Source organism: Rhipicephalus sanguineus, unplaced genomic scaffold, assembly GCF_013339695.2.
Source record: "Rhipicephalus sanguineus isolate Rsan-2018 unplaced genomic scaffold, BIME_Rsan_1.4 Seq613, whole genome shotgun sequence".
In the NCBI taxonomy this organism is placed as follows: Eukaryota; Metazoa; Arthropoda; class Arachnida; order Ixodida; family Ixodidae; genus Rhipicephalus; species Rhipicephalus sanguineus.
In genome coordinates, this window is record NW_023615627.1 from 22,537 (window position 1) to 35,603 (window position 13,067).

The 13,067-nt window shown below is 45.3% G+C and overlaps 1 protein-coding gene across 1 annotated transcript in view; it reads left to right on the forward strand.

Annotated features, from left to right (window-relative positions):
- Positions 1–1,404: 1,404 nt before the first annotated feature.
- LOC119377915 (endonuclease III-like protein 1) overlaps positions 1,405–13,067 on the forward strand; it is a 32,782-nt gene continuing 21,119 nt past the window's right edge. The window contains exons 1-2 of the mRNA XM_037647207.2: positions 1,405–1,773; positions 11,559–11,729. Coding sequence (XP_037503135.1) covers positions 1,495–1,773; positions 11,559–11,729 — 450 coding nt within the window. The 5' untranslated portion in view covers positions 1,405–1,494. The remainder of the gene's footprint in view (positions 1,774–11,558; positions 11,730–13,067) is intronic.

Consider the following 13,067-nt stretch of genomic DNA (forward strand, 5'->3'; position numbering starts at 1 on the left):
TGGGAATTTTTGCTAGGGGTATCTGTCACTATCAAAGAAAGAGATCGCTTATTTTAAAAAATGGGGTTACTGATGTCATTCTCTCTTATAGTGAATCACACGTGTTTTATGTACGACGATGCGCGCTTGGCTTATCAGGGAATTCGTTATGTGGTTTCATTAAACCTGTTGCTGGTTCCAACGAGTGTCTTCTCTTCTTGTGTAAGCTGGTTTTTTCGTTTCTTCAAGTATGTATACCAACAGGCCCAGCAACAGATTCTCCTATTACATATAGACCAGCTCATATATTGCTAATCAAAAAAAAAAAGAAAAAAAAATGAAGCGTTGTGGGGCTCGAAAGGCGAGAGTGAAGTCGTTATGATCGTTACAGTGGCGAAAGGGCATTGAAAATCGTATCGATCAGCAGCAGGGGCGTAGCCAGAAATTTTTTTCGGGGGGGGGTTCAACCATACTTTTTGTATGTTCGTGCGTGCGTTTGTATGTGTGCGTGTATATATACGCAAGCAAAACTGAAAAATTTCGGGGGGGTTTGAACCCCCCAACCCCCCCCCCCCCCCTTGGCTACGCCCCTGGTCAGCAGGACAAAAAAAAAAAAACTTCAACCCCCCAACTACACGCCCTATCTTACTGCAGCGGCTATGTGGAGGAGCATTCATCTATGCAATAGCCGCTTTAAACATCGCCCACCCTTCGTAAATCAGTCACAACGACAGTAATTTATTTCACAACTCACAGAAAAGTTGCATCAAAAGAAGCTCCTGTGTTGCGCACCGTAACTTTGACTTTTCTTGCGCGCAAAACAGCAACGCGCGCTAGCCGCGCGGCCCGCGCCCAGCAATCCGCCGGAAAGTTTCAGGTGACGCTGCGAGCCGCGCCGCCTGTCGGCGGCGACATGAAGTGCGTCACGCTCCGCCGCTCAGTGAGCGCACTATAAACTTCTAGAACACTGTAGCCAAACGGAGAGAGAAACAGGAAATGGTGCCTACGTCATCGAGGCGAGGCCCCGCCCTGCACGGATTTGTTGTGAAAACAACAAATCCGTGGCGAGAAGAAAGGCGAGAAGAGTGGCGAGAAGAAAGGCGCACGAGACGCTGCCAAAAAAAAAAAAAAAAAAAGACCGAAAAAGGCACTTTTTTTAGGCAGCGTCTCGTGCGCCGCGCGGTGCAGGAGCCGATCCCACAGAGAACTGGCTCCATTATTTGTTATGGTTATCATCTACCAGTCATGTTTTGTACTCGGGACACACACGCAATGCGATAGCGCCAGCCGGAGCAATATTCTAGCGCTACAGTGACGCCGGCCGAAAGCACAGATCGCCCGTTGCAAAGGGCAAGGCACCAATGATCATCATCATCATCATCATCGTATGTCGCCTATGTCGCGGAAGATTATGAACTTGTGAGGCTGTGTTTGAACCATTTGAACCATCTGAAGCACTTCACGGTCCACGAAGCGTACAGAGTGACAACTTTTCGGTTTTCAGACTTGATCGCCATGATAAAGGCACGGTTGCGCTCTTCAAAGAGAGGCTCGCGACCTGTAGAGCCTGCTCAGACGGCTACTGCGTGCTCTAAAAGTAGAGCTCGTTCAGCCGCACTTAAGATTGAATATTCTGATGGTCCGCGTCGTGAAATGGGCGAAACAAGCCTCTCTTGGGTGCCTGAAAATTGGAAGGAGATGTTGGAAAATATTCGCAAAATGCGCCGGACAATCGAAGCTCCCGTTGACACCATGGGCTGCGACAAGTGCCCCGACCAGTCAGTTCCACAGAAGGTGTGTTAAGCTTTTCGATACTTTTCAATAAGTACAGTTCAGCTGCGCTAGCTTAGCGGTAGTATCACAGCTTTCACAGAGTGTTTAGTGCAACTCTATTGAAACAACGGTCGGGTTCAAAGGGAGATGCGTGAGCGCTACTTGTAGTCTTCAACTGTAATAGTAATGCAGTAGCGGTTCTTTCTGTAGCTGTGGCGCACCGACGGGGGGGGGGGGAGGGGGGGAGTTGTATCCCCCCCTGAGGCCGACCTGACCCCCCTCCCCCCGCTTCACGGTCATTGTCACCGAGAATCCAACGTACACGTTCAGGGGGCCTTGTTGACGTTGTCATTTCAATTCAAGAGGTGGTTTCAGGTCGAATTTTCCTCATTTACTCTAGAAATGTGTTGTATTCACTCATCTACTCCTAAACAGAAAGAGCGCAAACCGCAAGTTCGGTGACTCTGTTTTCATTTCCAGTGAAGCGGTTTTGGACGAAAGAGAAAATGCTTTCACGTGTCATCAGTTTGACCCCTCTTCTTTTCTTGCCCCCTCTGCTTACTGCAATAGAGCAAGGAGATATTTCGGAATCTTCGAAACAAGCTATTGTTCTTTTTCATTTATTTGATTCTCGGGGGAAGTCTAAAAGGGGCTGTGTACAATGAATAATGCGCCGCTTGACTTAGCCACAGACGTCGGTGCACACTGCATGTGACATCAAAAAGTATTACGTATAGCAGCTCATCCAGCTGTGTACGCAGTGCTACATACATGTATGTCAAGAACAGGAGTTCGCAGTGTTGTTTACCATTTATAACGTTATTATCCGGTTCACACAGGTTCACACCTGCACACACGCAAATTATACTTGGTTCACTGGGACGCTTCTAATGCAATTAGAGATTAAGATATCAAGTGCCTAAATACCATTAAATTGTCAGTATCACATGGCTTCGTTTAATGGCGCGACGACGAAGTTGCGCAACAAATATATGTTGGTTTTGCCTTGAATGTGCAACCTTTTCAAATTCTACGTCATAAAACTCATTTTATAGAAATAACAAGCGTTTTCATGTACATTCAATGCCTTACTCACTATGGAAACGAAACTCGCTTAAGCGGGATGAACATTTCCTGTTGCGATGACGGTGGCATTCTCGTTACTTTTTCTTAAATCCTTGATATTATAGTGAACATGAAATAGTTCCCCTTTAAATAGTCAATAATGTACGGTCTCCTTGCCGACAAACATTCTTTTTTCGTCATACATGGGTTCTACAAAACACAAAATGAGAATATGAAGGCACTCAATCGACGAAAATGCCCTTTATGTTTAAGGTCTTACCAATTAGCGTCACTTTTGATGTGCAAACGGGGTCTAACATGATTAATATTGGCAGGACCGATTCAAGGTAACTATCGATCCTCCAGAACGAAAAAAGAAAGAGAGAGAGAAAAGCACTTGAAGCACTTGGGCCCTTCCAGATACATATGGTGCGAATATTCTTTTTCTTGCCTTATCACAATGTATTAATTTGCTAAAGATGTAAACTTTCTCACAAATCTTTCACTATTTGGAACCCTGTGCCCACGTCTGTCGCCATGGCAAATATAGCAATAAAACACATTGAGGAACAAGCTCTTCATTCATTGCAACCGCAGCCAAAAATCTTTCTCAGATACGTCTCAACGACTGTCATTCAAGCGTCAGGAGATAATAATCACAATTATTCTTTCATATAAATTTTTTGAACGAGTATTCAGTTAACCCTTGAAACAGAAGACTCCCTGCCGTTTTTAGATGTTCTCGTAACCTGAAAATAAAACTGTGCAAACACATCTACACAAGTCGATATTTTCAGTTCACTTCAGACCTCTCGAATATCTGCAGTACATCAGTAGTAAAGATATTAATGCGAAGAGCCGGAATGCACTGCAGCACACAACTTGAAGAAAGTAAAACAAGAAAAACTCAAAATATTCAGGAAACTCGCCAAGAACGGCTACCCAAAATATTTTATTCAGAAAGCAATTCACTTGCAAAAAACGTCGCAAGCTGAGAAATCCAGCAAAAGGCCTCCCGCAATCAACACCACGACAGAAATACGTACATCGCTCTCCGCTATCCGTGGCGCCAGCGAAACCATCACCCATTCCCGCGGAAGGCTGAGTCACGTGACAGTAAGACCGCGAATGGCCCGCCCGAAATTTGTGCCATACACACGTGCAGTCCGAAATGGGAGGGATGAAGCCCGGGTCGAAGCCAGTTCGAAACCGCAAATGGCGCCGCCTGCGCAACTTCAAAGCGAACCCACATGTTCAAAAAGCCGCCGGTGTAATAGGGTGCCGAAAAAAGAAGGAAAAAGAAACGGTCTTGTTGACATCCAACCCCTCCGAGCGCGTGGCCCGCAGCCGACGATGGGGACGGGCGGTTCGTGAAAATGTTTTCAGCATTACGAGCACAATAGCACGTTCTCTGCCTTCTCCAAAAGACTGACCACCGGAAGAGCAAACACGAGGCACCTTCAACAAAACTGCTTGTACTGGCTGCGACGCCAGCTGCGTCAGTGGAACTGAGAACCTGTAAGAAGGACGGGAAAGACGTCTACAATTTTGCAAAGGCGCAGACCGCTGAATCAATTTCCTTGAAACTGTAGTCCTCGCAGCTGAAACCAATTACCAGAAATGAATGCTGGCAGATCCAAGCAACCCGAATCGTGAATCACGCTGAAGGCTACCTACACGTAGCGTCTTCACTTTTCCCTACGCAGAGCGTATGAAAAAAGATTTTTGCGTACAGCCTCACACAGTCCGGCACTCCAAGTATCCCCCTTTCCTGGCTCTCACCTAACAGTTTACTTCGATACATCCACACGCCAAAGGAGCTCCCCACCCCCTTACAGTCCTCTGTTCTTTTGCTGATGGGCACAGCCGCCTCCTGACTCACCCTTTCACACCTGCCGAACAAGAAAAGAAGCCCTCTTCGTTTGTCTCCCTCCCTCGAACTCTCAAGAAGGAACCGTATGGATTCCGAAACGTATAGGGACAACGCTCACTCAAGGTTCCAAAGATAAGAGGCCGCCGGCGGCGCTTCGAAACAAGTGTTTTCTGTTTTCCTCGGGGCTTGCGTTTTGTGCAGGCAAATGGTGTCGCCAGCGGGGTGGTCGTGCATTTTTTGTTAACTTTGTTGCCAGCAGACGGACAAGTTGCATTGGAGTGGCGAGAAGAAAGGCGACTTCGTACGCGGCTCGTTCGTCAAAGTGACCGCACACCCCGGAGGCCGTACAGCTCGAGCACATGACGATATTAGTTTAAGCACATACACTGTAGTTCCTGCATTTCTGAGCAAGTCTTGGAGCAACTAGTATGTGTGTTGCCAGCCATGCCACAGTACTGCACGCACGCAGGGACCCCAAGCAAGCACGAATGCTATGCGAAATCCATACATTGCGAAGGCGGGAGGAGTAGAAGACGTGGCAGAATGAGTAAATGTTTTGAAGGCCATGTGACAAGAAAAAGGGGCTTTGGAAAGTGTGAAAGGTATATTTGGATGCCACGTTTTTTTTTTTTTTTTTTCAGTAGACAACTCTCGCTCTCTCTTTTAACCACTCCTTTTTTGTATGTTGTACATCGGACGGAAGCTACGATGTGCACCATATACACGTTCAGTTCGCTTGCTAGAACTTGCTTCTGTGTCTGCTGCGTGAGTCTGCGTCGAGAGTGAGCTACCACACCACAGGCATCTCGTTGAAGCGCCAGTCGAACACGATCCTCATCTACTTCCTGACAAAGATTCCGTGTTCCAATTCAAGAGACGCAGCAACAACACTGGAATGCCCAATTACGGCAGAAAAGGAACCGATGACTCAGCACATATCGCCTTCAGATGCGTCAATCGATCAGTCACTTATCAGAGTGTACTTCAGTCGCTGAACCTGTGCACCCGAATGACATGGCAAATCGGTAAGTTTATAATCAATGTTTGCGATGCCCTTTCAGACTTGTAGTTTGGCGAGGCTCGAAGGAAGTATAATATGGGATGTTCTGCTCGCATTATGCACAAAATTCTCAGTTGCAGAGTTTTTCAACTGCTAAAGTTGCCAATGGGGCTTGTTTGTATGACATTTCTTGATTACTGTGGTTATCGGACACAAGACACAATAAATGGAACACAAGAAAGGCACACAGCGCCGGGTGTCGTGTGCCTTTCTTGTGTACCATTTGTTTGCGCTACCATAGCAATCATTTTTTTTTAAACAGCATTGCGTGACTGCCAGCCGGCCGGCACATCAGCACCCTTATCACTGCATGGATGGAGCTGAAAAAAAAATTTACAAAAACAAGTATTTGCCAGACATTTTTGCTGGAACTATATTACGCGTTGGTTTATTCAATTTGCCATTTATTTTCTATGTGCGCTGCTTCGCCGAACGGTTTCTTGGGCCTCTGAAGTTTTTTTCAAGATCTTGCTGCACAACTCTGAAAGATTATCATCATTATCACATGTGATATTATCATTATTATTATTATTATTATTATTATTATTATTTGGTATCACATATTTTATTTGTCGTTGCATTCCTGTATACTCTTCTCAGAATTTCAACCCCCTCCCCCCCAGAGAGAAATTCTGGGTGCGCTAATGTTCTGTAGACTAGGCCACAAACTAGACTGTGCTTTATTTGGTGGATCGCACCAAAATAGAGGACAACGCGCCTCTCTCAAACCGTGAACGGCAAGATTTGTTTGTCGTTCTGTCCGGACATAGGGCGCCGGGATGCGAGATTGAAGACAGGCTGCAAAATCGTATGCGTGAAAAGTTTGTGCTTTTAGTAGGCCTGTGTAGTTATGGACTGAAGCAGCAAAAGGAAGGTGTGTTTACTGTTGCAGGCACGCACCGAAATAACTTGGATCATTCGCTCAATGGGCTTAACTCCGAAGCCCACTTTACTTGGAATGCCATGCCCTGTCATGCCCGAGGACAAGAAGGTCTGCTTTCTTATGCGAGGAGTCAAACAGGAGCTCTTCGCCGGGCTGATGCGGAACCCCCCATCGACAGTTCAAGAATTCATCTCAGAAGCAACGACCATCGAGAAGACGCTCGAGATGTGTACCCAGCAGTACAATCGCCGCGCATTTCAAGACAGCGCAGCTGTTCATGCGCTTGGCTCCGTCGACGTGGGCTCAGTGAAAAACTTCTTCGATGATACTTCGGGCCATACAAGGTGCTTCGACGTCTCAGCGCTCTTGACTACGAGGTCGTCCCGGATGGCATTACGAACTCCCAGCGACGCCGCGCACGACCTGAAGTCGTCCATGTCGTGCGCTTTAAGCAGTTTTTTGCGTGTTAGCGAACCTGAGGACAATACATTTTCCTTTGTTATTGTAATTTATTTGTGTATGCACTTGTTTTTTTTTCCCTTCTATGTTCTGTCGCAAGCATCGGGACGATGCTTTTTCAGAGGGGGGCAATGCCATGCCCACTTCTTCTTTTATTTTGATGTATTCGGGTTTGACCAGCAAGGACGGTCACCAACGCTCGAAGCTGACCGCGCCGCAGTGTTCGAGAAGCTTCGTGATTGTAGTAGGTCGTTTTGTTCAGATTGCGCGCAGGGCGGGAATAGTCTAGATTATTCCAGTGCTTGCGCGACAACCAGTGATAAGACTGGAAAGTTCGATGCATGGTGTATAAAAGACGGCGCATCCCAGCCATGAGCAGTTTTATCGACAACTGACGCCCTGTTCGCCACTATCACTGTACAGCGTGTATTGCTGTAGTTTGACTTTTCATTTCTCGGCCACAAGTTCGGCCAAATAAACAGTTCCATCTTGAACATGCCGGCTGCTGTCTTCATCGACGTCACGACCACGTGACAGTATGCGTGAAAAGTTCGTGCTTTTAGTAGGCCTGTGTAGTTATGGACTGAAGCAGCAAAAGGAAGGTGTGTTTACTGTTGCAGGCACGCACCGAAATAACTTGGATCATTCGCTCGATGGGCTTAACTTTGAAGCCCACTTTACTTGGAATTTATTTGTGACATATAAATGAACTTACATTAGACACCTGCCAGTCAGCTCTCCCGATTTGCCTGGGAGGCTTACCCGAAAAAGAGCGCTAACGCCTCCGCGAAAAGAAAATAATAATGACGAAGGACAGAGTTCTAAAATATTTTGGCCCTAGTCCAACGAGTGCAAAATGCTGAAGTTGCTTGCACCGCAGTACACCTGTGTCATGCAAAAAAATGCGCATGGCGAAGTCCTACTAGTTGTCGCGGGATACAGCACATTGTGTTCCTTGCGTGCACGCGCCATATAATTACGAGTACCAGTATTATTGTTAAAGTCTGAAAACGTCCCGTGACAGCTACAGTAGTCCCTTGCCAATTTTAGTGCACTTTTTTGCATGACGCTAATGTACTGTGGTGAAGGTAAATCTGTGCCAGAAAATTTGAGGACCGCTGTCCTTTGTTATTATACACCTCCCTTTTGCAGCCTCAGTTCACCATCACAAGTCTTCTGCTGATATCAATAATCACATGTCAGGCCAGCAAGCATGCCAAATGTGGGCTTCACCATTGCACTGCGAACCTTTCAGGCATCCACGATTCGAACATCTCATCACTGTGCCCTATGTCAGTACATAAGCTCCTTGGCCTGGACCCATTCACAGAACGGCAAGCGAATCTCACGAGAAAAGCCGTCGTCAAGAAAGGAGCTGCCTATTCTGAAGTGTACCAGGCCACACCCCCGCAATCTTGCCATTCGTGAGAGATAGCTGTTTGGGCTAAACTTTACTGTGTGGTCTGGCCCACAGAGTAGGCACTGCATTATGCACAGTAAATTTCATATATTTTATTTTAACGCAGAAGAACCTTCTCAATAGGTTCCCGTTTCGTACGATTTCACGGCGCCAATGTTCATGATATAGTTTGTTTATTTTTCATTTATAACAATATATTACAATAGATTATGCATAGACAAGTGTCCCAAAGTCGGGGACTGCACTGGGGCCCTTGTATGTATCAAGCGAAAGTGCATGATATATTAGGGAACTTGGATTATACGCTTTCCTGGATAGTACATTTCTTCCATGTTATTTTTTCTTTCTGGAATGTATGAGTGAGGTTCAAATGTGTAATTATTAATACTGATTGTAACACAGTGCCAAGTGTGGATTGTGTTCATTTGCATGAATGCACAGGCTGTAGTGCACCAGGGTGCAATAATGAGTGTAGCCAGCTTTCTTGCATTGTTTCATGTGGTTGGAGTAAACAGACTCTTCTTGATGGGCCAGTTTGTTTGTGCCAAAACGAAATAGAGTAAACAGCTATAGGGCTTGCTCTAGCTGCCAGGCCACTAATTTGAATCCAGTTTTGAAAACCATAGGGAGTCTTATCCATGATAAAAGAGCCAGTGAGTGTCTTGTCAGGGTGGACCAAGAATATCAAGCTTCGTTACCCTTTTCCACACATACGCTGTTGCCGTTTATGAAAGGGAACATGCGAGCGTGTGGTCTGCGCTGTGCAGCAGCTGCCTACAGCACTATCAACCGGCAGCTGAAGAAAGCACGTCCGCTTTTGGCGGCCTCACCCATTGCGAGACCGAAGCGGGAGCGTAATCTAGCAGCGCTTGTCCAACTGCCATTCATTTGCCAATAGATGACGCCAAAAGCGGACATGCTTTCTTTAGCTGTCGGTTGATGGAACTGTAGACAGCCACCGCAGACGTGCTCCCTTTCATAAACAGCAACAGTGTGCCTCAGGGGAGAAGCAGACTTCTATGAGAGTTGTGGCATAAGCCTGAAAAAACGCCTGGTGTCCATTAAAATGTCCTCCCCTTCTGCTTAACAAACTATGAAACTACGCTCCACGCCATGCTTACATGGCTTAGTTGTGGCTGATGATTTAAGGCCGAGAAGAATGCAATTCAGTTTTTTACATCTTTTGAGCGTCTTGAAGAAAGTGGTAGGAGCGGTTTCTGTGATCTCGTCGTGTAAGCATGGTGTGGAGCATAGTTTCTGTTCACAGATTCAGAATTGAAAATGCAGGTTTGCCGGGGTTTTTTCTGGCTAGCTGTAATGAGGGGCTGTTGAAATGGGTCAAAAACCAAGATCATTCCGACACCAGTGGTGAAAAGAAAAAGTATGATAGGGTATCAGTACTGCCATATGTCCATAAACTTTCCCATGGATTGAGCAATGTTGGCAAAAGATATGGAATTAACACAGTGTTTTTTGCTCCAGAAAAGCTATCTAGAATATGCCCTCTTGTTCAGGAAAAAATTGAGGGCAGTGAAAAGAGAATTGACGGCTGTGAAATTAAACATGTATCCACTTATGTACCTTTTAAGCGCGGGGTTGTTTATCAGATTCTCCTTACTTGCAGTAACTTGTACGTGGGACAGAGCGGCAGATGTATTAATGTTTGCTTGAAGGAGCATACTCAGTTTTTCAAAAAGCCAAGCGCATCGCATCTTGCGTCGCATTGAGACAGGTGCGGCTGTTATCCTGTGTTTGTAGATGCGGAAGTACTTTCTAGGCACAGTTGTAAATTAACCTGTGAAGTGATCGAAGCATTTCACATTCAAGGAATGGGAGATGCATGCGTTAGCCATGCGTCGATTTCCTTAACAGACAAGGAGTTTGCGTATCGGCTTGCCATGTGCAATGTTAAGTGACAAGTTTAATTTTCTTACTGATGCACATGTGTTGATGTTGCATGACATGTTTGACTTTCTTCCTTATGCGCATGTCTTCCATGCTTGGCTTTGTTTTCCTGCGTGCTTTTTTTTTTCGAAATAAATCTTTCAGTTGCGAGACGGCGCTCGTCCTGCGCTCTCTGTTCTATACGTCTTTGTGTTTTTTTGCGCTGCTTGCTTCAATCATGCAAGTATTCCAACTAGCCCAACTTTCCGCTCTGCTGCATTAACAAACCATGCTGGCTCAAATGAGCAATACCTTTTATTTTGAACTTTGCAACACAGATTGCCTGACTGGTGCACTTAGTATCGACATTTGCTTGACTTATTATTGACATTCCATGCAAGCTTGACTTGTAGTTGCTGCTCACAGAACTGAATCAAAAGTGGTGAACAATGCATAAGTACGAGTACCAGGCACTCAATTTTTAGAGCCCAGCTATTAAGCGCCCGTTGGCGTCGGTGAACCGAAAGAGCGAACGAGGACGAAAGAGAGCGAGCACGTAGCACTCGAGTGCTGGCAGTTTCTGTGGCACAATGTAACGAATGTTACATTGCCATGACTGCAGAAAGACGAAACTTCAAACACAATGGACATTGTCCCAACACGAAGCTGTGCTCAGAATTCGCATTAGACAGTATCGTAATCGTCGGTGAATTTTTTTTCCCCCATCAAAAGAGTTGATGCATTAAAGCAGCATTGTGACAGTAAATGGAATGCAATACCAGTCGGGGTGCATTAAAAGCTGCTTGGCTCGCTCCAAATATAATCACAACTGTGCATCAGCAGATGGAACACCGAACGAAAGATGCTATGTTTTTTTTTACAAAGCGTAACAGTGGTGCTATTTCTCACTAAAATGATGAAATGCAGTGTGCACTGTCTTTGTGAACTGTTATGTTGCATCAAATATTGCCTTGCATTGCTACAGACCACATGCACTGTGACAATGCCACCTGGGTGTGATACTATAATACATGAGTGAGGAAGCAGTTTAGCATAATGCCATGCCCTTGTGTTCATACAGCACTTGGTATATGTGCTGTGCTTAGGCATGTTAAGGTGCAGCTGTGGTTTAACAGTATTGATGAAACATTCTATATTTCAGCTTGTTCGGTATCAGCTTCTGGTTTCACTGATGTTGTCAAGCCAGACAAAGGATGAAGTGACACATGCAGCAGTGGGACGCCTTCGTGAGTTTACCTTGACTCCAGAGAGTATTGCAGGAGCAGATGAAAAGCAGATTGAACAACTCATCTACCCTGTTAGCTTTTACAAGGTGAGCACTGTTATGGCATCATGTGCAGTACTTTATTACAGGCCATGACATTTGGAATTCTCTATGATTGTCATTCACACCGGTGACTAGCACCAGTCACACGACTGTTTGTGACTGGCAATCGAGGAGCAACTCAAGGCGACCCATGTTTACACCGGCTTGTGTGGCCTACCTTACTGCATTCACTTCTGCTTGCACCGCCACAAGCAGAATATAAGCAGACATCCTGCACATCTGATTGGTTCAGAGGTTTGCGACTGAGCCAAAGCAGTTGCTCTTTGTCCAAAACGGCTATGTGCCTTTGCACTGCAAAAGTCGGGGCCCCCACTCATCTAAGATGACTCGAAGATGAAAACAATATGGTGTGGCTGATTTATTATGCACACTATATATGCCGCTTTCAAAACATTTTAATCACGCAAACACCAAGTGGATGTACAGCTATGTGCCTCTATAGGCATATGGGTGGTCTTGTGACTTTTTGTACCATTTTGTGTGAATGCCTACTTTTCGCTCAAGGTTATGTTTGCACGAGACATCGCCCTAGTAAACATTGGCAACAACCTTTTGCTGTGGCAGTGTACACAGCTTGCTCTTCCCTGAATGTGATTAGGCAGTACTATAGTCATGCAATGTGTCAAGCATTTGCTGGGTGGACATGGGGATGATGTTTGAAAAGGTTTGACTAGTGTAAAACGCACAACTAGATGAAACATCCGCCTTTCTGGAGATGGCATTGCATTGTTAATTACATCCATAATTAAAAATAACCATACAAAATTGGAATTATTGTTCGCCCTAAATCGAACCAATGAAAATGTGTCCGAGTTAATTAAAGGCTGTCATTAATTAGAAAACAGGGCTGAGATAGCACAATCATCCTACTCCAATAGTATTTTTTTTCCCCCACTGAATCAGTAGCTCAACCATTGCTCCATCAACATTATCGCCGACATCCACCAGCTACAAATATTGACGGATCAGACAAACAGCAAAAGGAACCCTGACGGTGTACCACTTAAAGGGATACTAAAGAGAAACAATGAATTGGTTTATATTGATAAAGTGTGCTCGGAGAACTCTTGTGTAGTTTATTTCACCACCATAGGTTTATTATTAGCGGAGAAAACAAAGTTCAAAGTTTCATTTTTAAATTTCGCGCCGAACTTTGTAATTCGTGACGTAAAAGGTTTCAAAGAGCATTTAACGTATTTTGGCGCCACTGGCTCGACAAAATTTCCACAAACTCGTTTTTTCAAGTCTCTGGCCCCCTAAGAGGACAATGTACTTCGATTTAACCGATTAGGAACTACGTAGGCCCAAGCAGGCGCCGTCAAA